Source organism: Ranitomeya imitator, chromosome 1 (assembly GCF_032444005.1).
Source record: "Ranitomeya imitator isolate aRanImi1 chromosome 1, aRanImi1.pri, whole genome shotgun sequence".
NCBI classification, from domain to species: Eukaryota; Metazoa; Chordata; class Amphibia; order Anura; family Dendrobatidae; genus Ranitomeya; species Ranitomeya imitator.
In genome coordinates this window covers 735,913,589-735,940,778 of record NC_091282.1, presented here as the reverse complement: position 1 = coordinate 735,940,778, position 27,190 = coordinate 735,913,589, and the positions used below count along the sequence as shown (strand labels likewise).

General features: G+C 46.2%; 1 protein-coding gene across 1 annotated transcript in view; it reads right to left on the bottom strand.

The window, feature by feature from the left end:
- SLC38A6 (solute carrier family 38 member 6) overlaps positions 1 to 27,133 on the bottom strand; it is a 68,259-nt gene extending 41,126 nt beyond the window's left edge. The window contains exons 1-6 of the mRNA XM_069733671.1: positions 26,930 to 27,133; positions 23,859 to 23,989; positions 23,180 to 23,253; positions 18,139 to 18,191; positions 17,709 to 17,748; positions 808 to 886 (exon numbers count right to left, since the gene is read on the bottom strand). Coding sequence (XP_069589772.1) covers positions 808 to 886; positions 17,709 to 17,748; positions 18,139 to 18,191; positions 23,180 to 23,253; positions 23,859 to 23,989; positions 26,930 to 27,013 — 461 coding nt within the window. The 5' untranslated portion in view covers positions 27,014 to 27,133. The remainder of the gene's footprint in view (positions 1 to 807; positions 887 to 17,708; positions 17,749 to 18,138; positions 18,192 to 23,179; positions 23,254 to 23,858; positions 23,990 to 26,929) is intronic.
- Positions 27,134 to 27,190: the final 57 nt, after the last annotated feature.

Sequence of the window (27,190 nt, the reverse complement as noted above, 5' to 3'; positions counted from 1 at the left end):
AGATGTGCCTCCTTGAGACACTAAGCATAAACTGGTGTCTCTGGTAGCCAGTGTCAGGGTGTATACGATGGAGGAGTAGCTAACTTTTTTTTTCAAGTTTACTTAGTGTCAGCCTCCTGGCGGCAGAAGCATACACCCACAGTCCTGTGTCCCCCAATGAGGCGAAGGAGAAATGGCACGAATTAAAACCAACAGGTAGCCATTATATTGCTGTGTGCATAATGCATCATGTAACCAAGACAATTCCAACAACACTAAACTAGAGAAATGCTTAAAAAGGAATCCGACAGCAGCATGATATAGGGGCAGAGACCCTGATTCCAGCGATGTGTCAATACATTTACTGGGAGCAGCTGTTGTGATACAATCACTATTTTCTCGGCTGCAGATCTAGCAGAGCTCTGAATGCTGAGCTGCGTATAACCTCCCACACCACTGATTGGTAGCTTCCTATCAATATACGTTGTACACAGAAAGCTGCTAATCAGTGCTGGGGCATTGCTGGACTAGTAGGCATGAGACACCTAGTCCTGTAGTGATAATCTCATGCTGATAAAACATTGATTTTATTGTAACGGCAGCACACAGCCCAGTACGTGACACATTGCTGGAATCAGGGTCTCTACCCCTACATCGTGCTGCTCAGATTACATAGTGAAAACCTGCAGACAGATTCCCTTAAATATCCAGTTCCGTGTTCTAAAATAAAAAAAAAAAAGTGTAAAAACTGTAAGATATTATCTTGGAATTGAAATGGCGTCCAGTTTATTATTCTTCCCAAGTAACGCTATTACTGGTAACACTCACCCACTGTGGTCGTCAGCCAAGAACCCAGCAATAGCAGCTGGTAACTCAGATTTAACAATGAACAGATAGGAAGACATTGCTGCAAAAAAAAAAAAAATAGGAGTTAAGGTAAAGTAAAACATATCGGCTTCATGTAGTTCTAGACAGCACAGATCATGTGGGGGCAAAACCCACTGACCTTCATACATATTAACCGTTTACAGCAGCGGCCAATATTCTTTTCTGCCCTTTGTTTTTGTTTTTTTCTTCTCGTTTTTCCAATAGTCAATTTTTTGTTTTTAAAACTCACTCAATATTTTTTTTAAAGGACAAAATGTAGTTTTTGGTAGTTTTGAATGAATGCGGTGAAATAGAAAAAAAAAAATTATAATTGTGATGAAATGGTAAAAAATATGTTATTCCCCCCTTGATTTTACTGTTTTGTTTTGCATTGTTTATTGGGCGGTGAAAACGACTTCCAGTATGGAGTTCAATATAAGTAAGGATTCCCATGATACCAAACTCAGTATAGTGGTTTTTTTGGGGTGGAGAAAAATAAAACAACTTTGGAAATCTTTCTTTGAAAAGAAAAAAAACAAAACGCCATTTTTGTTTTACTGTAACACTTCTTTTTCCATCGATGGAGGTGTTTCAGAGATTTTTTTAATTTTTTTATTTTATTTTTTTTTTTTTTTCACACAGCGAACTGACAATTCTATTGATACAAATTTGTGACACATATTACAATTATAGGCAGGTGTGGTGACCAACAAACAGCAATTCTGGCGTTTTGTCGTTTTCTGTACCGCTTATTATTTTGAAAGACTGGACTTTACACACACGGCTTTACCAAATATGCCTTTTTTATTTTTTTATTTCTAATTCAGAAAGGATTTTAAACCTTTATTCAGTTTTTGCTTCTTTTTACTTGATTTTTTTAGTGTTTTTAGAGGACTTGTGTCTGCCACGTTTCGAGGGCTTGTTCCACGTGCTGCAATACTACCATACTGCATTACGTAGAGAAAATTACAATATTCTCTGAAGTCAAAGACAGTCATGGGAGTCTTTAGTTATCGCAATTAGCGTACCCCGATCACGTCACAAGGGGCGATGAGAACTAGCGTGTGCCCACCGGAAGTCACGTTATTCATATGCTTCTGTTCGTGCCTGACAGCAGCGATCGGAGAAAGCTCTGGTTGCTGCCGTTACAGGTAGATACCAACTGTATGATACAGCCGGCATCTGCTAGGCATTGCATGACTTTATACGAGGGCCAGAAGTAGGATTACACCCTTAGTAGGAAAGGGGTGAAATTTAATGTTATTGTTAATTACTTTTTCGGCCATTTTCTTTTCTTTTACCCTTTTAAAAAAAAAGTTGAGTGCACAGAGAAGTCAGCTGTTCCCAAACAAATGGTTCACGAGAGCATCCGCACAATACCATCCTTTATCCCAATAAAACAGCAATTTAATGATATTTTCACAGAAGCAATATTCATTAGAAGTAAAAAGGAAGGAGAAACCGGAGAATGTTATTTTATGTGAAATGTCACCGATGTGAATGTTAAGTGCCCGATACCTACTGGAAGGTCAAGTAAAAGCAGCAACCGGGTCAATGCAAAAAAAAAAAAAAAAAAAAAGCGGAGATATTCCTGAATGATGGAGAATCTCTCACACGTGGAAATCTCCCAGTGCCATATGTGGCCCCAAAAATCCAGCTGCCGCCTGCTGCCCGCTGCAGCGCCACCGCCAGCGTCCTCACCTCTCCAGGCGGAGGAACAGAACAGCAGGTCAGCTAAAGTGAGGAATATCGTGTTACAGGCGATTACGAGCAGGATTAACCCCTTCAGGGCCAGGCAACACACCTCCCAGGGACCTTACAACTACCCAACAGGAAGAACAGAAAAACCATGAAATCTGCGACCTGCGGAGAAGGCCTTATGGAGCAAGCCCGCCGTATTGCAGCATTAGCAAAATGAATGACACTTCTGAAATCTCATACACCCAGCAGATTTTTATTCCTGCAGATTTGTCAATTCTTTCAGTGTTTTTGCAGCATGTTTCATCCAAATGAATGCGGGAAAAAAAAAATACAAAAAAAAAAAAAAAACCAAAGCAGCGTTTTCGCTGCCAACACTCAGGAAAATCTGCTGAAAATACGGCCCCGTGTGCACATGGAAATAGGGTTGGCATCACTTGCATTACATTCAGCCAATGCGGGGGTTACGCGCGGGCTAGAGTCCCCATTTGGGCCTGCACCAGACACTATGTGGAGTGTTTACACTGAATTAGGAAGACAATCGGACTCTCAGCACTTGGGGGAAGGCTGTCAGCTACTTAAAGGATTAATTAGCCATCACTAAACAAACAGATGCACTATGGGAGGAAGTCGCCTGTTTATCCTGCAGCTTTGGGATTCTTTCACTTCTATAATAAACATTTGTAGGGCGAGTCTGGCGAGGACAGAATGTGTCAAATTCTCCACCGCCCCGAAAAGTAATGGACTTCCTATGCGCAATACATTATATGTCTTAGCGGTGAAAGACGGAGCAAGATGTTACCTAGTGCGCCGGTCACTGTACCGAGAGGAGGCAGCAATATGGATTAACTAGGGAGTTATCCAAGGATACGTGCATGTGGCATCCATGGAAGTCTATGGGCCCGCACTGTCCCACCGCGTGAAATCGATGGCATACCCCCAACACAATCTGCAAGTAAAGGGCAGAAAGCCGCTGCAACTTACACATTCTGTGTCTCATTATTGGTGAGTGCCATAATATAACCTAGTGTTAGGTTATGAAAATATAAAATAAAGGCGGCCCGTCGGCGAGAAAGAAATAAGGAAACCTTTATATTAAATGGGGTTAATGCTTGAGGGAGGTCTGACCACTGTACGGGATGCCCTTGAGATCTTATTGGCCATCTATTACAAAAGCATTAAGCTACTTACTGGTAGCGGCATTTCTCGGAGGCCCATGACAGCACGACGAGAGAGGGGATCCGCCCATTAGGAACAGGAAACCTACAGATACAAAAGGGCGGTACCTCTCCCTTGCCTCAGTTGTATTTCAGAGTCTTGAGAGGACTACCGCGGTTAGTGGTACACAAAAATATACACTATATACAGATTATATATAAAATATCAGACATCTATTGGGACTGGTATCGTATTGTGAAATATATACATCTATAGGAAGTGCAACCCCCAGTGAATAGGGAGGGAACTAAGGGTGCTGTCATGGGCCTCCGAGAAATGCCGCTACCAGTAAGTAGCTTAATGCTTTACTCGGACTCCCATGACAGCACGACGAGAGAATTACAGAGATGTAAGCTTCCTTAGGGAGGGACTATGGCCTGTAGCACCCTTAACCCGAATGTGAGATCAGAGGAAGCCCCCAAATCCAACCTATAGTGCTTAAAGAAGGTGGACGGGGATGACCATGTGGCCGCCTTACATATCTGGTCGACTGATACTCCAGACTTTTCCGCCCAGGATGTAGCCATGGCCCTGGTGGAATGCGCCCTCAGATTCTGCGGAGCCGGACCTCCACCTGCAGTGTAAGCCAAAGAGATAGCCTCCCTAATCCACTTTGCTAGAGTGTATTTTGATACCCTAAGTCCCTTTCTAGGGTTTTGGAAGGATAGAAACAACGCATTATCCTTCTTCCATGTGTCAGTAATAGAGATGTATTCTAGCAGGCATCTCCTAACGTCTAATGTATGAAGAAGTTCTTCTTTAGGGTTGGAAGGATTGGGAAGGAAGGATGGTAAAACTATCTCTTGTGTCCTGTGGAACTGTGATGACACTTTTGGTAAATAGGCTGGGTCCGGTCTGAGGATTACTCTGTCTGGTAGAAACTCCGTATAAGGGGCTACCCTGGAGAGCGCTTGTATGTCTCCAACTCTGCGAGCAGATGTAATTGCCACCAGAAAGGCTGTTTTAAGAGATAGGGCCTTAATTGAAACTGTTTGTAATGGTTCAAATGGCTCTCTAGTCAATGCTGACAGGACTAGGTTGAGATCCCAAGGCATAGATCTATCCTTATGTATGGGTCTAGCTCTAATAGAAGCTTTAATGAACCTTGAGATCCAATAATTATTGGCGATGTTACATGAAAATAGAGCCCCTAGGGCCGAGACCTGTACTCTTAGGGTACTAGTGGATAGATTTAATTCTAGGCCCTTCTGCAGAAACTCTAAGATTTGTTTTATAGGTATTCCCTCTTCTAAATTAAAATCAGAAGAGGCCAGAAATTTCCGCCAGGTCCTAGCGTAGATTGTTGTAGTTAACCGTTTTCTACTTTTCATAAGGGTCTCAATTAGACTCGAGGAGAACCCTTTGCTTTTTAGTAACGCCCTTTCAAAATCCATGCCGTTAAATGGAGACTCTTTACTTGAGGATGGCTGATCGGCCCCTGGTAGAGCAGATCTGGAATGTCCGGAAGTACCCAGGGGTCCTCCACAGACATGGTCCTGAGCCAAGTGAACCAGGCCCTTCTGGGCCAAAATGGGGCAATCAATATAACTCTGGATCGATCTTCCCTTATCTTCCTGACTACTAAGGGTATCAGGCCCAGTGGAGGAAATGCATATGCCAGTCGAAAATCCCAACTGATCAGAAAAGCGTCTACCGACAGAGGATTTTCTCTGGGATTTAGGGAACAAAATTTTGTTGTCTTCCGGTTGTCCCTGGTAGCAAATAAGTCTACTTCTGGATGACCCCATTTGTGGACGATCTGATCGAACACGCCATTGTTTAGGGACCACTCCCCTTGTCTCAGGGTGCTGCGGCTTAGAAAGTCCGCTTTGATGTTTTCTTTTCCTCTTATGTGCAAAGCAGTTAGAGATAAGAAGTAACTTTCTGCTGTCTGGAACAGACGATCCGCCACTTTCATCAGTGACTCGGAATAAGTTCCACCCTGATGATTTATGTATGCGACCGCCACCTGGTTGTCCGATAGGATCTTGACATGATGACCCTGCAGATATGAGAGGAATTTTTTCACTGATAGCTCTACTGCCATTAACTCTTTCTGGTTGGAAGAGGCTGATGTCAGGGGAGGGCTGACAGCCTGCCCCCCACCGGAACCGCTAGTCATTGGTCCGGTTTTTTCTGCTCCTTTGAGGAACGGCGAAACATATAGCCCGTACCTCTACCGCGTCTGTCCTCCCATCTAAAACTTTCTCTAGTGGGAGAGGACCCGCGTTTCTTCCCGCGACCAAATCTCCTTCGACTGAACGGCCGGCGGTAAGATGGATATAGATTGGGAAATTTCTTTTTATCATCCCCTGCTTTTTCCAACAACTCGTCCAGTGTTGGACCGAAGAGATATTGACCTTCGCACGGGATGGCGCAGAGCTTGGTTCTAGACTGAATGTCCCCTGACCAGCATTTCAGCCACAAGGCCCTGCGAGCAGCGTTGGATAGTCCTGCCGCTCTGGCCGCCATTCTGACAGAGTCCACCGATGCGTCCGATAGGAAGGCTGCAGCATTCTGAATAGTTGGTAGGGTCTTCAGAATAGTGTCTCCGGATGCACCGTCCTTAAGTTGAGACTCTAACTGATCTAGCCAGACCATTAAAGATCTGGCCGTACATGTTGCCGCCACAGCTGGTCAGAGAGACCCAGCCGCCATCTCCCAGGTACCCTTAAGGAATATGTCTGCCTTCCTGTCCAGAGGATCCTTGAGGGTCCCCATATCCTCAAAGGGTAAAGAGGCCTTCTTTGACGCCTTCGCCACAGCCGCGTCTAATTTAGGAGCTTTATCCCATGTCTCTACAACCGGATCGTCAAAGGGATACCTGCGTTTTAACGCTGGTGGAAAGGCTCCCTTTTTTTCAGGTTTCTTCCATTCTCTAAGAATCAAGTCCTGAATTTTTTCGTTTACCGGAAAGGATCTATGTTTCCTACGATCAAGTCCGCTAAACATCATCTCCTGTCTCGAGGGTTGTGGTTTAGGTTCCTCTATACCCATGGTGCCTCTGACTGATTTGACAACTTTGTTGATTCTATCCAAGGGTAGACAGAATCGTCCTGACTCCTCATCAGATGAAGAGGAGAGAGGACTTGAGAGATAGGAATTCTCCTCTCCTTCTTCTCCTGAAGAATTAGAGTCCAAGGGAGTCCTATGTTTTGAGCCTTCTGCTTGGGATAGGGACCGCAGTGATTCCCTTACTTCCAGCCGGATCATTTCCCTCAGACTTGCCGGAGTTACGGACTCTTCTGCTACCTAGGGGAGGACAATATAGGAGATAACTAATATCTGACCTAATGTCTCTACCACCAACCCTCTCCTGTAGACCTCACCGTCTGCTGTATACAGGGGGCACATAACTTTTTTGCACAAGAGTCAGGTAGAGGGACTCCACAGAGGGCACATTCCTTATGCTTAGACTTCCCCGTACTCTTCTTCCCCTAGAAGATAAAGTATAAAGGGGCCTGCGTCACCGAGTGAACTTTAACGTAGCTCACTTACCCGTGCGTCAAAGTATAGTACCGGAATCCGAGGGGTCTCTTTAGCCGAAGCTCTGGATCCTTGTTCGGAAGAGCTCTTACGACTAGGTTGGTCGCCTCTCTCCTTCTGTTTGGGCTTCTGACGTACCTCGTCTGGCAGCTGCTGCTGCTCACCACCACTCTCCATGACGAAATGCGACCAAAAGCAGGGATTGTCATCTCCACCTGCATAAGTACCCCTTGGATCCGGTCAGCAGATGGGTCAGCGCTGTCCCTATTGGTCAAGGATACAGCAGAGGGCAGGAGGACTTGCGGCAGAAGACCGGCATACAGACGTGATGGGCGCCGCCATTTTGGAACGACTGCGCATGCGCAGACGTCCGGCGACCCGGAAGCGGCCGCTAACCCCGCCCCCCCCCACGTCACTGCACCGGAAATGCTCCAGCACACGCTGAGAGCTGTGCAGGACGCCGGGGATGGAGTGCGGCGCTCCGGGAGCTCACCCACACGCCTGAACCCGGCATCCGCAGCCCCACCATACCGCTGCACCACCAATGGGAATACTTACCTGCGCTGACATGATGGAGGCAGGAAATCGTCCGGACTCCTCTCCCTGCTGTGAACGCCACTGCCGTGAAGTCCAGCAAGGACCGCCGTGGCGTCTCCAGGGATCTCCGCACCGGCCGAGGTAGGAGACCCCCCCGCTACCGTAATCGGCCGGCCGGCCTGGGCCTTCTGTCTGTAGGCACCCGTCCCCTCAGGAACAGGAAACCAACTGAGGCAAGGGAGAGGTACCGCCCTTTTGTATCTGTAGGTTTCCTGTTCCTAATGGGCGGATCCCCTCTCTCGTCGTGCTGTCATGGGAGTCCGAGTAAATACAAATTACAAATATGTAGTCTTACTTTTTATTAATACACTATACATTTTAGAACATGCTCTTTGGCTTTCTGGAAAAAGAAAAAAGAAAAAAAAAAAAACACAACATATACTTCATCACTATATTTCTGCTGAGCTTTGACCTATAAAGTTCCTGGCTAGATGGATGCAGAAGCCCATTCCTCTAGTAGCCTGGTGGTGCTTGCACATTTGCGTCCAGCAGATGGCAGTGTGGCACCGCACCTCCTGGCCAGGCACTGATCTAATTAGATGGCTGACAATGGTTTCCATCCTCTCTGCTCTTTCATCACACAATCAAGTGCATTTCCAACATAAAGCATCAAGTTTCCTCAGCCTGACTCCGGCTATCCAGAACTGTGACAGGAGGGAGTGATTTACTATCAGAAGTTCAAAAGTGCGCAATAGCAGTAACTCATAGCGACCAATCCCATGTCAATATTTGTCCGACCCTACAGAACGCCAAATTAATACTGGTGTGTTGCATAATTACACTAGATCACAGGGTTAGATGTAGCACTGCAATGTCCTTGCCATAAAGAGTACGCTAACATGCCTATATTAAAGGGGCGGTCACCTTTTGGAATATATACACATATATATTTTTTTCTTAAATGCATGCATTTCAGGCTAAAAATCATTTTTCCTATTTAGTTTCAGTAAAAATGTAGCACCATTTTGGCTCTTTGTTTCTCTGCATATTACACTCTGATGTGGCCTGTGGTCATAACTCAGCTGAAAAGAGCTCACAAAAGAGTTACAAAGTCCTAGCAAACTCACTGACGGATTCGGAGTTAACTCCTCTGCAGTTGGGATAAGACAGTACAACACAGAGGCTAGAGAAGGGAAATGGTGCAATAGTTAAAAAAAACAACAAAAAAAACCCAATATTTTTATGTTCAGCTGCAAATGCATGCATTTAAGTAAAAAATAAAATATACAATTGTTCTGTGTAACAGTGATTTTTCCAGGACAATTCAGAGAAGCAAAGATCCTATACGGTATGGTGTTTTGTGGTGATATCCAGTGCTTTTTGGCCTCCAAACATGTTGTGTATTATGGCATCCAAAGAGTTCAATTTTGGTCTCAACAGGCCAGACTACATTGTCCCAGTATATCACAGGCTTGTCTAAATGTTGTTGAGCAAACTGTGAGTGCACTTGAACATGCTTTATGTTCAGCAATGAAGTCTTGTGTGGTGAGCGTGCATACAGGCCGCGGAGGTTGCGTGGTGAGCGTGCATACAGGCCGCGGAGGTTGCGTGGTGAGCGTGCATACAGGCCGCGGAGGTTGCGTGGTGAGCGTGCATACAGGCAGCGGAGGTTGCGTGGTGAGCGTGCATACAGGCAGCGGTGGTTGCGTGGTGAGCGTGCATACAGGCCGCGGAGGTTGCGTGGTGAGCGTGCATACAGGGCGCGGAGGTTGCGTGGTGAGCGTGCATACAGGGCACGGAGATTGAGTGGTGAGCGTGCATACAGGGCACGGAGGTTGCGTGGTGAGCTTGCGTACAGGCCGCAGTGGTTGTGTGGTGAGCGTGCATACAAGCCATGGAGGCTGCATGGTGAGCGTGCATAAAGGCAATGGAGGTTGCATGGTTAGCGTGCATACAGGCCATGGTGGTTGAGTGCATTGCCTATGGATTTCTTTGAACCAATTGTACCTACTAATTCCAGGTTTTTCTGTAGCTCTCCACAGGTTGTTCTTGGCTCTTGGCCATCTCTTCTGATAATTTTTTTCACTCCTCTGTCTGAAATCTTGCAGGGAGCACCTGGCCGTAATCTGTTTATAGTGAAATTATGTTCTTTCCACTTCCGGATTATGGCCGCAACAATAGTCACTGGAACCTTCAGTAGTTTAGAAATTCTCCTGTAACAATGCCATCAGTATGTTTTGCAACAATAAGGTTGTGACGTTCTTGAGGCAGCTCACTGAGTTTACCCATCATGAGATGTTTCTTGTGTGGCACCTTGCTAACAAGACACTTCTTTATAGGCATCAATTGAACCAGCTGATATTATTTTACACTAAGTGGCAGGATTGCTTTCTAATTACTGATAGATTTCAGGTGGTGTCAGGACTTTCCTTTGCTTTTTGCACTTCTCTTTTTCCCCTGTGTGATTTCTCATTATTAGACATAACTTAATTTATGGACATCTATGGTTTGATGTCTTTGCCTGTGTGGATTGGATGGGTTATTACTGACATCTGGTGAGAATTTCATGTCAATGACATCTTTAGAAATAGATCTACTTAGAAAATTGGTGACATGTTCAATACTTATTTCACACGCTGTTCCATGTGGCCGCACAGGTGCCGACACGATCAAGTGTCCTCGGCCCAAATCTAGCCGGATGTGAGACAGACCCATGAATGCAACGTTTACGTTAATTTGTCAAGTTGTTTGTGGATTATCGATGTGGAATACCGGCTTACAGCCTCATCAGATGCTGCTGGTGAAACGCCCCCTACTGGCAACAGTAAAATTACTACTGCTGAAAAAAAATGTCATCACTTTACATCTGTAATTACTATTATTTTTACATTTTACCCAGCACAAAACTTCTCGTTTCACATCGCATACGGACAAAATACAACCCAATCTTGTTAAAAAGCAGACATCCACCCAAAGCCGCACTACAGAGGTCAGCACAGCCAGACGGTGAAAGCGGAGAGTATCGGGTTTCTGACAGAAAAGGTTGTGGGGGTAAGGAAAGGTCTGCAACATTTTTAATAAATTTAGCAAGTAAGGTGTTAATTAGGTGTCAGGGATTTTGTGAGGAGAGATGATTAACCCTGTTCTTCGGCCAGCAGATGGGTCTTAAGAATGCAGAAAGGAGATTTTACAGAATTTCTGGGGGGGTGATGAAGGATTTGTGTTCAGTAATGATTAATAGGAGCGTGGCTGCAATAGGGTTAACAGCACAGTGGCCATAAAGAAGCCTCGAATCAAAGGCAGACAAATTGCGCTAACCCAGCAGTTTACGCTCCCGCTGTGACACCGAGGGTACAGCCGCGGTCTGAAGGATAGGCTATTTTAAACCTTGGCGTCACTGGTGCTTGCAGCGTGCAGGCCGTATATCAGTCATTAAGAAATAGCAATCAAAACGCACGGAGCGGGAACACATAATCCTCGCCTGGTGAAATCCACATTTTTCCAGTCGCACCATATGTTGTCAGCAGCGCAGAGGGAAATGGGCGGATATGTGGAGGTTTCAAAATCCAATTCTACATAACAATAGGGTAAATGAATAAAGTTTGGGATAAGCGGGATGTTTAATGCACTGAAGACTGCTGTGGAGCAATCGTTACCCCCAACAGTACAGGTGAACGCAGGGGTGCAAGGATCGTGGTCGCAGAGGGTGCATCTGGGTCAGTGTGGGAGGGAGGCCCAGTGCCTATTTCAGCTGTAATGTATTGCGGCACAAAGACCCGTCGGGTCCCTGCGCCGCAATATACGCTGCTGACCAATCAGAGGCGTGCCAGTCACAGGCCACACATAGCAGGCACGGGCCTGTGCGCATTGTGGGAGCCGGGAAAGGTGAGAAGAATCTTTTATTTGAAAATGTGTCAGACAATAGCAGCAGAACAGGAAGCATTATTACAGGATGGGCCCATGCGCTGGGACATTATACCAGAAAGGGGACAGGATGAGAGACATTACCAGAAAGGGGACAGGATGAGAGACATTACCAGAAAGGGGACAGGATGAGAGACATTACCAGAAAGGGGACAGGATGAGAGACATTACCAGAAAGGGGACAGGATGAGAGACATTACCAGAAAGGGGACAGGATGAGAGACATTACCGTAAGGGGGCCCAGGACGGAGGGGGCAATATTACCGTAAGGGGGCCCAGGACGGAGGGGGCAATATTACCGTAAGGGGGCCCAGGACGGAGGGGGCAATATTACCGTAAGGGGGCCCAGGACGGAGGGGGCAATATTACCGTAAGGGGGCCCAGGACGGAGGGGGCAATATTACCGTAAGGGGGCCCAGGACGGAGGGGGCAATATTACCGTAAGGGGGCCCAGGACGGAGGGGGCAATATTACCGTAAGGGGGCCCAGGACGGAGGGGGCAATATTACCGTAAGGGGGCCCAGGACGGAGGGGGCAATATTACCGTAAGGGGGCCCAGGACGGAGGGGGCAATATTACCGTAAGGGGGCCCAGGACGGAGGGGGCAATATTACCGTAAGGGGGCCCAGGACGGAGGGGGCAATATTACCGTAAGGGGGCCCAGGACGGAGGGGGCAATATTACCGTAAGGGGGCCCAGGACGGAGGGGGCAATATTACCGTAAGGGGGCCCAGGACGGAGGGGGCAATATTACCGTAAGGGGGCCCAGGACAGAGGGGGCAATATTACCGTAAGGGGGCCCAGGACGGAGGGGGCAATATTACCGTAAGGGGGCCCAGGACGGAGGGGGCAATATTACCGTAAGGGGGCCCAGGACGGAGGGGGCAATATTACCGTAAGGGGGCCCAGGACGGAGGGGGCAATATTACCGTAAGGGGGCCCAGGACGGAGGAGGGAAATTTTACCGTAAGGGGGCCCAGGACGGAGGGGGTAATATTACCGTAAGGGGGCCCAGGACGGAGGGGGCAATATTACCGTAAGGGGGCCCAGGACGGAGGGGGCAATATTACCGTAAGGGGGCCCAGGACGGAGGGGGCAATATTACCGTAAGGGGGCCCAGGACGGAGGAGGGAAATTTTACCGTAAGGGGGCCCAGGACGGAGGGGGCAATATTACCGTAAGGGGGCCCAGGACGGAGGGGGCAATATTACCGTAAGGGGGCCCGGGACAGAGGAGGCAATATTACCGTAAGGGGGCCCAGGACGGGAGGGGGGGGGCAATATTACTGTAAGGGGGCCCAGGACGGGGGGGGGGCAATATTACCGTAAGGGGCCCAGGACGGGGGATATTACTGTAAGGGGCCCAGGATGGGGAACATTATTACTGTGTGAATGTATCCTGCACATACACTCAGAAGGAGCAATGGTGACTCGTGGTTTTTCTAATAAATGGTCATCCATTTTGTGCCAACCGTGGTTGAAGGTCGTTGAAACCACAGCAATTAGCTCTGGCTATCCCTCACGTGGCAAGAAGCATGGCACAAGTGCTGCATGGCACAAGTGCTTGTACCTCAGATACAAGTCAGACGACCGCCATCTCTCCTTACACGCCTGTACAAATGAAAGCTCGGCCTGGCAGAGCATTTGTGTTCTTGGAAGGAGCGGTGTACACCTCCGCCAGAACCCTATCAGCGGCTTATCTGCCTGCAGAACCAAGAGATTAGGCAACTAAAATGTAACCCTCCTGCTCTTTATCTCACCAGTGGAGAGTCGGTAGCCCCCATGTATATAAAAGATGGTCAGCCAATCCTGTTGAGATCAGCCAGTTCACTCGATTCATTTTCCTATGTGTTCCCCACCACCAATTTAAATGGGACTGACAACCAAGACTCTTAGAGGGAAGATGGAGGCCGCCACACATTACATGGTAACCCCTGAGTTTTCAAGAGTGGCTTTTGAAGCAGTTTTGCACTCTAATAGGTGAAGAGTTGAGAATTACTGGGATAAGCACCTTCTGGATGCCCCTCTTGTGGGGGCCTACAAATAGGGGAACATTGGGCGGATATAACCACTACATGAGTGGAAGGAGGTTTCTTAAGGATAGTGTTGAGGAACGCTGTAAACAAGGAGTTTCAGAACATAGTAACATAGTAACATAGTTAGTAAGGCCGAAAAAAGACATTTGTCCATCCAGTTCAGCCTATATTCCATCATAATAAATACCCAGATCTACGTCCTTCTACAGAACCTAATAATTGTATGATACAATATTGTTCTGCTCCAGGAAGACATCCAGGCCTCTCTTGAACCCCTCGACTGAGTTCGCCATCACCACCTCCTCAGGCAAGCAATTCCAGATTCTCACTGCCCTAACAGTAAAGAATCCTCTTCTGTGTTGGTGGAAAAACCTTCTCTCCTCCAGACGCAAAGAATGCCCCCTTGTGCCCGTCACCTTCCTTGGTATAAACAGATCCTCAGCGAGATATTTGTATTGTCCCCTTATATACTTATACATGGTTATTAGATCGCCCCTCAGTCGTCTTTTTTCTAGACTAAATAATCCTAATTTCGCTAATCTATCTGGGTATTGTAGTTCTCCCATCCCCTTTATTAATTTTGTTGCCCTCCTTTGTACTCTCTCTAGTTCCATTATATCCTTCCTGAGCACCGGTGCCCAAAACTGGACACAGTACTCCATGTGCGGTCTAACTAGGGATTTGTACAGAGGCAGTATAATGCTCTCATCATGTGTATCCAGACCTCTTTTAATGCACCCCATGATCCTGTTTGCCTTGGCAGCTGCTGCCTGGCACTGGCTGCTCCAGGTAAGTTTATCAGTAACTAGGATCCCCAAGTCCTTCTCCCTGTCAGATTTACCCAGTGGTTTCCCGTTCAGTGTGTAATGGTGATATTGATTCCCTCTTCCCATGTGTATAACCTTACATTTATCATTGTTAAACCTCATCTGCCACCTTTCAGCCCAAGTTTCCAACTTATCCAGATCCATCTGTAGCAGAATACTATCTTCTCTTGTATTAACTGCTTTACATAGTTTTGTATCATCTGCAAATATCGATATTTTACTGTGTAAACCTTCTACCAGATCATTAATGAATATGTTGAAGAGAACAGGTCCCAATACTGACCCCTGCGGTACCCCACTGGTCACAGCGACCCAGTTAGAGACTATACCATTTATAACCACCCTCTGCTTTCTATCACTAAGCCAGTTACTAACCCATTTACACACATTTTCCCCCAGACCAAGCATTCTCATTTTGTGTACCAACCTCTTGTGCGGCACGGTATCAAACGCTTTGGAAAAATCGAGATATACCACGTCCAATGACTCACCGTGGTCCAGCCTATAGCTTACCTCTTCATAAAAACTGATTAGATTGGTTTGACAGGAGCGATTTCTCATAAACCCATGCTGATATGGAGTTAAACAGTTATTCTCATTGAGATAATCCAGAATAACATCCCTCAGAAACCCTTCAAATATTTTACCAACAATAGAGGTTAGACTTACTGGCCTATAATTTCCAGGTTCACTTTTAGAGCCCTTTTTGAATATTGGCACCACATTTGCTATGCGCCAGTCCTGCGGAACAGACCCTGTCGCTATAGAGTCACTAAAAATAAGAAATAATGGTTTATCTATTACATTACTTAGTTCTCTTAGTACTCGTGGGTGTATGCCATCCGGACCCGGAGATTTATCTATTTTAATCTTATTTAGCCGGTTTCGCACCTCTTCTTGGGTTAGATTGGTGACCCTTAATATAGGGTTTTCATTGTTTCTTGGGATTTCACCTAGCATTTCATTTTCCACCGTGAATACCGTGGAGAAGAAGGTGTTTAATATGTTAGCTTTTTCCTCGTCATCTACAACCATTCTTTCCTCACTATTTTTTAAGGGGCCTACATTTTCAGTTTTTATTCTTTTACTATTGATATAGTTGAAGAACAGTTTGGGATTAGTTTTACTCTCCTTAGCAATGTGCTTCTCTGTTTCCTTTTTGGCAGCTTTAATTAGTTTTTTAGATAAAGTATTTTTCTCCCTATAGTTTTTTAGAGCTTCAATGGTGCCATCCTGCTTTAGTAGTGCAAATGCTTTCTTTTTACTGTTAATTGCCTGTCTTACTTCTTTGTTTAGCCACATTGGGTTTTTCCTATTTCTAGTCCTTTTATTCCCACAAGGTATAAACCGCTTACACTGCCTATTTAGGATGTTCTTAAACATTTCCCATTTATTATCTGTATTCTTATTTCTGAGGATATTGTCCCAGTCTACCAGATTAAGGGCATCTCTAAGCTGGTCAAACTTTGCCTTCCTAAAGTTCAATGTTTTTGTGACTCCCTGACAAGTCCCCCTAGTGAAAGACAGGTGAAACTGTACAATATTGTGGTCGCTATTTCCTAAATGCCCAACCACCTGCAGATTTGTTATTCTGTCAGGTCTATTAGATAGTATTAGGTCTAAAAGTGCTGCTCCTCTGGTTGGATTCTGCACCAATTGTGAAAGATAATTTTTCTTGGTTATTAGCAGAAACCTGTTGCCTTTATGGGTTTCACAGGTTTCTGTTTCCCAGTTAATATCCGGGTAGTTAAAGTCCCCCATAACCAGGACCTCATTATGGGTTGCAGCTTCATCTATCTGCTTTAGAAGTAGACTTTCCATGCTTTCTGTTATATATGTTTATACAGCGGAACTAATGGGAGCGCGCACGGTCTGGGAGATTTGCCTTTTCCCATCTCCATCGAAATAAGCCAGGAACTAAATGCCAGCTGTAAAGGTCTTTTGAAACAAAAAGGAAGACAATGTTCCTAAATGGTATTACATGGTCTACTGACCCTGCACTTACAGCCACAGAGTCATGTAAGTGGAGGGGCGCACACAGGGTATATAGTGGAGGGATGCCATGTATACAAATCTCAAAGATAAAAATATCTAAACTAGAATAAAAAATAAAGCTAATAAATCTGATTACCAGTGGATCCACAGGGGTCTGCCTGCTGGGACCTCCACTGATAACAGCGGTCCCATGCCCCCATGTAAGTGAAGCATTAGTGTGCATGCGTGGTCACTAATCCATTCACTTCTTTGGGACCAGAAGTGTGCATGTGACCATGGACAGTGAATGCAGTGGTGGTCACATCTGCTATATTCACATACACTGTACCTACAATAAGGGGTCCTAAGTGGGAGTCTCATGGATAATTAAATTCCTTTATTGGTGAAATGCTCTTAAACCGACGGCACTGCAAGGGCTACAAAACATCAGGACCACCCTCCAAGGCTCATGCTGCAGCTGATGGCGTGTGACCACATGGTTGGGAGCTTCTGCTAGGCCAAGTGACCATATGACCTAGGATCCATTATGTAACATCTGCCCCAAGGAACAAGCTCAGATTAATGATGTCTGACTCCATCATGTCTGCTACAGGCCTGAAGAAAGCTATCCCATAGGGAACAGGGGACAATCTGCTATTTAGAGAGCAAGACATACAAGATGTACATCATGTAGAAATGTGAAAAATACATCATTCTTGTACTTCCCCGCAAGAGACAAAAGTAACATAAGAGGGTTCTCCACTTTGCACAGTCCATTTTTTTTTCTTAGAAGAGCCTGCCTAATAAATTGACTACAGGATGTCCCTAAGCACCCATAGATAATCTGTCAGCAGTGGCATAAACCAGCCGCAAGAGTTCCCTGCACTGCCTCCACAGGGGAAATTAAGCATTACACAGGTTTAAATTCATGTAAGTGCCGCTTCCTAAGGAGGCAGATCGCCTTCCACAACCACTTTTAGAAACTTACGAAAGTCCTCAATGGAGTTTACTAACGAGTTTCTGAAAAGGGACAACGCCTCTAAGCCCTGGGATTTCACCGCTTGGATTGCAGTTTTGATACAATCAAACAATAAGTGTTCATGTGCGTTTTACTTCACTGTTCATTTGCATTGTAGAAATGTGCTTCCACGGGCCGCTCTTACCTCCAATGTTCTGGACCAGGATTGTGCTCGCCACTAGGATCTAAGCAAAAAAACAAGAAATAATGGCCAATAAGAAGAATAGGCAATTACGCCTGGCTGAAATGAAAGATGGATGGCCGTAAATGAAAATATGATCCTGTGGTTATTTCCCCTCCGATGATCCTGCGTTCTCAGTACACAAATTACATCTCGTTACTGCGGAGCTTACGGGAAATAACATTATAATTTATTCTAATTATCAGGAGATATCGGAAAATGTGGTGGGGGCAATGCAGGACTTTTTTGTGTGTAAAATGGTTTTTGGAAATATATCTAGAATTTCTGTACAGGGACACGAGAATTAAACCACATGGTGCTTAGATATAGGCTTTGATCGTAAAAAAAAACAAAACACACAAAACAAAAAAACCTAGCGAGAAAACAACTGTACCTTCCCTGTTGAGCCGAATGCAAGAAGGCCGAGGTCCTCATACGAAGTGACGGCTGCAAACAGAAGGAAATGGATCAGGGTTTGTGGGGTTTTTTTTTTTTTTAAGACACATCTTCATGTTTTTTCCCCGCCATCTGCACAATATACCTGTCCCCCAGTTAGTCTACACACATTCATTTCTAACCCGGCAGTGTCAGACAGCCAGAATGTGGCCGGGATAGGGCTAGGAATACGAGGTAACTTTGGTTGAGCAACAAAAATCACAAGTCAAATTGCAACCCCGACAGCAAAGATTGTGACTCAGCCCCATTGAGAATGAATGGAGCAGAGGTCGGGCGTCTCACCCGACGCTCCATTTTGTAAAGGGGATAAAACTTCCCCATTCTGCCGATCGTCCCAGCGGTCAGAGCCCCATCGATCAACACGATATCACCTACCCCTTTAAGTAACGTGTCACTGCATCTCCGTTATGATACCAGCAATGGTTTCATTCTGTTCATTGGATTTTGAAAACTTTTAATTGCATGTGACAAACACAGGAAACCACCCCCCACAAAAAAAAAAGTTGTGCAACATCCATAGAACAGCTAATTTTTTTTTTTGCGCAGCAAAATAAATAAAAACAGACCGATGCCCTGATTTTGACGTCCATGTTTCGCATACGTGTTTTTCATGGCTAGAACAACTACCATGAAAATATTCCCATTCCTTTTTTTTGTGGACAAAGCAAAAAAACAAACACACAAAAACAACAACACAAAACAAGAAGCCCCAAAACACTGCAACATCAGTTTCTGATCCATGTTGTAGATCTAACTAGCCAATGTGGGTCATTAAGTCATTGAACAAAAATATTAAAAAGTTGGCATGCGGATGCCCCGTGTCTGAGTGCCGTCCATTTTTACCATTACAGCGCTGGGGTCCGTATTAGGCCGGGCTCAGAGTTTCACCCAGACAACTCAGGCGATAGTCATCCGTGCACCATCAGTGCATCCGTTTTATACATGTGCATGATCAAATGCCATTTCCTAGGTTAACAATTGCAATGCATTTGTAAAAATCAGAGGCCACATAGATGATCCGTATGGGGTCCAATTTTCTTTTACCTATAGACTTGTACAGGCGATTCTCATCCGATGTTGGAAAGACACAAGTGGCGATTTTCTTCACACTGTCACTTGGTCAATGTAAAAAAAAAAACAAGCAAAAAAAACACCTCATCTGAACAACCCTATTGAATTACACTGGCCAGTGTGGTGTCAGATTTCTACCCTGAGAGTACACATCTGTACAATACGCTCGTCTGGACGAGCCCCTAGTCTCTGCACTCACTCAAGTCTTTCTTTAGTGTTGTACACTCTCAACAAATACATTTCTTCAATGTATGGCACCATATAGACCTAGAGTGGAAGATGCCCCCCCTCTCCCCCATCATGGAACCATATAGACCTACAGTGGAAGATGTTACCCCCATATGGCACCATATAGACCTACAGTGGAAGATGTTACCCCATTATGGGGGAAGAGCCCCCCCCCCGTGTAGAATTGGACAGACCTACAGTGAAAGAGGTCCCCCTCGTATAGCGCTGGACAGACCTACAGTGGAAGAGGTCCCCTCCGTATGGCGCTGGACAGACCTACGGTGGAAGAGGTCCCCCTCGTATAGCGCTGGACAGACCTACGGTGGAAGAGGTCCCCCTCGTATAGCGCTAGACAGACCTACGGTGGAAGAGGTCCCCCTCGTATAGCGCTGGACAGACCTACAGTGGAAGAGGTCCCCTCCGTATGGCGCTGGACAGACCTACAGTGGAAGAGGTCCCCCTCGTATAGCGCTGGACAGACCTACAGTGGAAGAGGTCCCCCTCGTATAGCGCTGGACAGACCTACAGTGGAAGAGGTCCCCCTCGTATAGCGCTGGACAGACCTACAGTGGAAGAGGTCCCCCTCGTATAGCGCTAGACAGACCTACGGTGGAAGAGGTCCCCCTCGTATAGCGCTGGACAGACCTACAGTGGAAGAGGTCCCCCTCGTATAGCGCTGGACAGACCTACAGTGGAAGAGGTCCCCCTCGTATAGCGCTGGACAGACCTACAGTGGAAGAGGTCCCCCTCGTATAGCGCTGGACAGACCTACAGTGGAAGAGGTCCCCCTCGTATAGCGCTGGACAGACCTACGGTGGAAGAGGTCCCCCTCGTATAGCGCTAGACAGACCTACGGTGGAAGAGGTCCCCCTCGTATAGCGCTGGACAGACCTACGGTGGAAGAGGTCCCCCTCGTATAGCGCTGGACAGACCTACAGTGGAAGAGGTCCCCCTCGTATAGTGCTGGACAGACCTACAGTGGAAGAGGTCCCCCCTGTATGGTGCTGGACAGACCTACAGTGGAAGAGGTCCCCCTCGTATAGCGCTGGACAGACCTACAGAGGAAGAGGTCCCCCTCGTATAGCGCTGGACAGACCTACAGTGGAAGAGGTCCCCCTCGTATAGCGCTGGACAGACCTACAGTGGAAGAGGTCCCCCTCGTATAGCGCTGGACAGACCTACAGTGGAAGAGGTCCCCCTCGTATAGCGCTGGACAGACCTACAGTGGAAGAGGTCCCCCTCGTATAGTGCTGGACAGACCTACAGTGGAAGAGGTCCCCCTCGTATAGCGCTGGACAGACCTACAGTGGAAGAGGTCCCCCTCGTATAGCGCTGGACAGACCTACAGTGGAAGAGGTCCCCCTCGTATAGCGCTGGACAGACCTACAGTGGAAGAGGTCCCCCTCGTATAGTGCTGGACAGACCTACAGTGGAAGAGGTCCCCCCTGTATGGTGCTGGACAGACCTACAGTGGAAGAGGTTCCCTGTGGGGTCCAATTGTAAAAAACAAGGTTTCTTCTGTGAAAGTGGTGTGCATCGGGAGGCTATTGTTTACAATACCAAATCAATAATGATACTCTTTTGGCCTCCATCTGGTGAATAGAACCCTTTGTACAAGACATGCACCATGAAAGGCTCTGGCGTGTATTTGCTAAACATATGCATCAGATGCAACGTGCACCGAGCCTTCAATTACAACACTCAGACCCTGCATAGATCTACTGAGCTCTACATTTGTACAATAGGGGCTCCAAGTGTTGGACATGGGGAGTAGACATTTTAGGAATGGTGAAATTCAGGGGGAAAAGCCATGCAGTTTTTACATTCTTTATAATTAAAATTAGCTCTAAAAGTATGAAAACAATGGGAAAACCCAGCCTAATATTCACATCAGCCAGAAGATTTTCTGAGTCCTTCAGAGACTATTTTAAGGCAGATAGTAGTTCACCTTTGGACAGAATGATTGAGAACCGTATGTCTAAGGAAATGTCTGACAGATTATATGGTGGGCAGTCTGCACAGAATAGCCGAGTACAAAGGTCAGGTTTTCGAGGGCAATAAAAGTCAAGTGTTTGCATTTTTTTTTTAATTTGCCAAGCGCCAATAGTAACAGGGTTATAATATCCGTCTATGAACTTCCGATGATCCTAACACTTCTGTCTAAAATGATTTTTCCACATTTTAGGCCACCCCACTACTGGCGAGAGATTTTCAGCTTTTCTAAAGAAGATCTGTCACCAGGCGATAAGTGGCCAGGGTTTGCTCTTATTTTTTACTCTTGCTGCTCCGAGTTATCAGTTTTTTCTTAAAATCTACCATATGGCTGCAGAAATGTCGGGCTTTTTTTTTTTTTATTACATTGAGATTTTCATGGTCTTTCCTAGGGATGGTGGGCCACCAGATCCTCTGGGGCGGGTCATTAGGCTGCTCTGCATTATTACCCCCTTGGTAAAGAGCAGAAATATGAGGACTGAATAAAAAGAAGAGCATGACGGATTTAAAATAAAGAAAAACCCAAACAAAACCTGAACACTCGGGAGCAGTGAGAATACAAGAGGAGGGAAAATTGGCCTGGCGTAAAAAGTCACAGATCATAAATCCATCCAAACCCCCTTTTCAGATGTGTCAACAGCGATGGAAAAGAGCAAAGAGTCATGTGCAACAGACAACATAATTTGTGACTTTCTGATACCAGAAACCTGTCCAGAAAGCCTAGACAAATTCAAAGCAGATTTCCCCTTAACCCCATATCTGCAGGTTAACAGGTTCCCTATAAAAGAAGTCTGTCAGCCTAGAATGACCACAGTTCAAACCAAGCACAGTCGTTTGGTCACACCAAGAGTGCACCATACAGTTCAGTGCACCTTGCCACCTACTGCTCCACCCATCTAACTCAGTTCTCTGGCTTTATAAAACCAGAGCTGTCAATCAAAATAGAGGGGGAATGAAGATGGGGGAAAATAAGTCGGTGGGAAGATGCACTGAACTCTGCTGGTCACACCAAGGGTGCATCAAGTGTTTGTGCTTGGTTTGAACAGTCATTCTGTATTGACAGACTCCCTTTAAGATAAAAACCTATATGATTAGTAATGATCTTTGCTTGCACAAACTACTAAGAATATTTGCAGAACATGTTCTTCAAATGCCGACAGCGAGCAACTGATTTTACAATCGATTTATTGAAGGGATCTTAAAAAGCGTAAAAACAAGAGACTGTAGTTTGCCTCAACAAAAATCCTCTTCATTCTGAAGAACAGAGGGATTTTTAAGTCAATGTGACAGGCCACCACTGCAGTCTATCAGAGGTGGCCGGACTAGCACAGAGCCCAGCGCTTACAGGCTCTTTTCTATAGAGCTTGTAAATGCTGCTTTGAAGATAGACAGATCTTTGAGTCCAACTAGCTCCTCCGATTCTGCAGGGGAAAAACTGCTTCTTGCAGCATCAGAGAGCGCTTTCTTCAGGCCCAGCTGTGCAATGGTGCCATTGGTCCAAACTGTCAATCATCAGGAGCGCACCGAGGCGCGAAGGCAGGGCAGTGGTGAGATAACAATAAGATGAGACAAGCCCTTTAAGCAGCCCTCAATCATGTACACCGTTATCTACAGGCCTATAGTATATGACTGTCTGCCTGGGATTTATATGGAGGCATGCAAGACATGTACAGATCTCATTAACTTACCCGTGTGAAGGCACAAGGAAAGCAGCAGATGAATGGAGTAGGCGGCCAGGAGTGCGACTAACAGCAGCAGGATACTGCAGGACAGAGAGGGGTTAATCAGGGCTCATGTATACAGGGATATAGGAGCATGTGGGGGAATTCACTAAGGCAAGTTATTTTGTGCAGAACACTGGGATATTTTGTGACTAATGCTCCATTTCCAGGTCAAAAAACATTTTAACAAAATTTATGCAAGTAGTAGGTGGAAAGAAAGACTCACAATCAGCAAAGAGCCTGCTGACCGGCTTCCTCTTTCATGACCTTGCAGAGCTGCAAATGATATACAGTCCTATGTTTATTAAAGGGGCGTGTGGTATATTAGGCTATGTTCACATGTGCAGTAATGAGCTATTACAACGGATCCAGCAAAAATCTGTTAGGAAACAAGTTGTGCGGACACAAGTTTAGTCCATTATTCACTAACTGATCTCTGCTGGATCCCTTAATTTAACATTGGAATCAATGGGCAACAGATCCGTAAGTGCAGCATCTGTAGTCACCTATTTGTAATGGATCCAACAAGAAAAAGCGGATTACGCTTATAGGAGGCATCAACATCGTCAGACACAAGATAATTATCCACATACATCACAACCATGTTGGTTCTGTAGTAATCAAAGTAAGAAGGTAAGGAACGCACCTAAATCCAATTATTCCGGTGCTGGCCATGGCATATGACAGGCCAAGAATGCCACTTCCCATGATGGCGTTCATTAAATTGAACACAGAAATTCCAAAAGACGCTCCGGGGGACGACCTCCGCTGTGGTCTCTGCAAGATACAAATTCATGATACAGTTTCTAGAACCACTGACATGTGACAGCAGCAGCCTGTAGTCTGCACACGCAGGATGGAAAATGGGTGGGCTCAGATCGGGACGGTGACAGTGCGTGTAATACAGTAACATGCAGAAAAGCCATCAAGAAACCATCACTGGGACGTTCCAACGAGACCTTGATGGCTGATATAAGAGACATGCACTCATCTCACGGAGTTTATAAATCTTCCATGAGCAGTGGAGGTCACCAGGACTCGGACACACACACCCTCATCTACTGGTCACCAGGACTCGTACAGAAACACACACACACACCCTCATCTACTGGTCACAAGGACTCGGACACACACACAACCACCATCTACTGATCACCAGGACTCGGACACACACAACCTCATGTACTGGTCACCAGGACTCGGACACACACACAACCTCATCTACTGGCCACCAGGACTCATACAGAAACACAGCCTCATCTACTGGTCACCAGGACTCGTACAGAAACACAACCTCATGTACTGGTCACAAGGACTCGGACACACACACAACCTCATCTACTGGCCACCAGGACTCATACAGAAACACAGCCTCATCTACTGGTCACCAGGACTCGTACAGAAACACAACCTCATCTACTGGTCACCAGGACTCGTACAGAAACACAACCTCATGTACTGGTCACAAGGACTCGGACACACACACAACCTCATCTACTGGCCACCAGGACTCATACAGAAACACAGCCTCATCTACTGGTCACCAGGACTCGTACAGAAACACAACCTCATCTACTGGTCACCAGGACTCGTACAGAAACACAACCTCATCTACTGGTCACCAGGACTCGTACAGAAACACAGCCTCATCTACTGGTCACCAGGACTCATATAGAAACACAACCTCATCTACTGGTCACCAGGACTCGTACAGAAACACAACCTCATGTACTGGTCACCAGGACTCATATAGAAACACAACCTCATCTACTGGTCACCAGGACTCGTACAGAAACACAACCTCATCTACTGGTCACCAGGACTCGTACAGAAACACACACACACACCCTCATCTACTGGTCACAAGGACTCGGACACACACACACAACCTCATCTACTGGCCACCAGGACTCATACAGAAACACAGCCTCATCTACTGGTCACCAGGACTCGTACAGAAACACAACCTCATCTACTGGTCACCAGGACTCGTACAGAAACACAACCTCATCTACTGGTCACCAGGACTCGTACAGAAACACAGCCTCATCTACTGGTCACCAGGACTCATATAGAAACACAACCTCATCTACTGGTCACCAGGACTCGTACAGAAACACAACCTCATGTACTGGTCACCAGGACTCATATAGAAACACAACCTCATCTACTGGTCACCAGGACTCGTACAGAAACACAACCTCATGTACTGGTCACCAGGACTCGTATAGAAACACAACCTCATCTACTGGTCACCAGGACTCGTACAGAAACACAACCTCATCTACTGGTCACCAGGACTCGTACAGAAACACAACCTCATCTACTGGTCACCAGGACTCGTACAGAAACACAACCTCATCTACTGGTCACCAGGACTCGTACAGAAACACAACCTCATCTACTGGTCACCAGGACTCGTACAGAAACACAACCTCATCTACTGGTCACCAGGACTCGTACAGAAACACAACCTCATCTACTGGTCACCAGGACTCGTACAGAAACACAACCTCATCTACTGGTCACCAGGACTCATACAGAAACACAACCTCATCTACTGGTCACCAGGACTCATACAGAAACACAACCTCATCTACTGGTCACCAGGACTCGTACAGAAACACAACCTCATCTACTGGTCACCAGGACTCGTACAGAAACACAACCTCATCTACTGGTCACCAGGACTCATATAGAAACACAACCTCATCTACTGGTCACCAGGACTCGTACAGAAACACAACCTCATCTACTGGTCACCAGGACTCGTACAGAAACACAACCTCATCTACTGGTCACCAGGACTCGTACAGAAACACAACCTCATGTACTGGTCACCAGGACTCGTACAGAAACACAACCTCATCTACTGGTCACCAGAACTCGTACAGAAACACAACCTCATGTACTGGTCACCAGGACTCATATAGAAACACAACCTCATCTACTGGTCACCAGGACTCGTACAGAAACACAACCTCATCTACTGGTCACCAAGACTCAGACACACAATCTCATCTACTGGTCACCAGCACTTAGATATACAGGGGATCATTATATAAAAAGTAACAAACCATCAGGAGTGAACAGTCAACATGATAGACAACAAATCCTACATGGCCGACCACTTTCTACACATTGGCGGAGTATGTATGAAGCCATTTACACCGATACTTTAAAGTTGTGATCTCTTAATGCTGGCGCTATATAGCTTAATTGTATAGTGCTGCAGAATATGTTGTCGCTATATAAAATTATTATTATTAATCCATGATCATCTAAGGATGCAGAACTACCACTCCCAGAATGGGCTGTCGACCTTTGGGGACATTATTTTCTCCAGAGCATGCATATTTGGTTATAAATCGTTTTCTGTAATCGGGATTCATACAAAGTGTTGCCCCGTTTGCCTCCTATAGCTGTTGTGTTGCACTGTCGGCTGCAGAATGAGCTCACAGAGAACCGGTCAGTGAGCGCATTCTGAAGGTCTGATTGGAGACGGGTATCTGACTTTTCTCAGCTGATTTATAACCACCGACCACATCAAGGTAGAATTTGCAGGAAACAAAGAGCCTGTAACAGCCCAGGGGTGCAACACTGTACAGGAAACCGAATTGCAAAAGTTATTATTAGACCGTAAAAACATGAATTTAGGTTAATAAAAAAGTGGCCAACCCCTTTACTCCATATACACATAGATGGAGAAGAACTCACGGTTCCCAGCAGTGGCACGGTCTCCTCCTGAAAAGACACGTGGTGCCCATAGTTCGCATTGATGCAGTGTCCTGCAGGCAGCATGGTCACCCTCCGTATAGGAGAGTCCGGCGTGTAATACAGAGGCGATCGGCATCAGCTCCCTGCGCGCTCACATCCCGCCCCGGAGCGGCCACTACAGCTGATCACCGCCCGCTGCTTCCTGTTTACTTCTGTCGTCATGTGACTGCGGCGTCGCGCAGTGTTGAGTCACGTGGATGC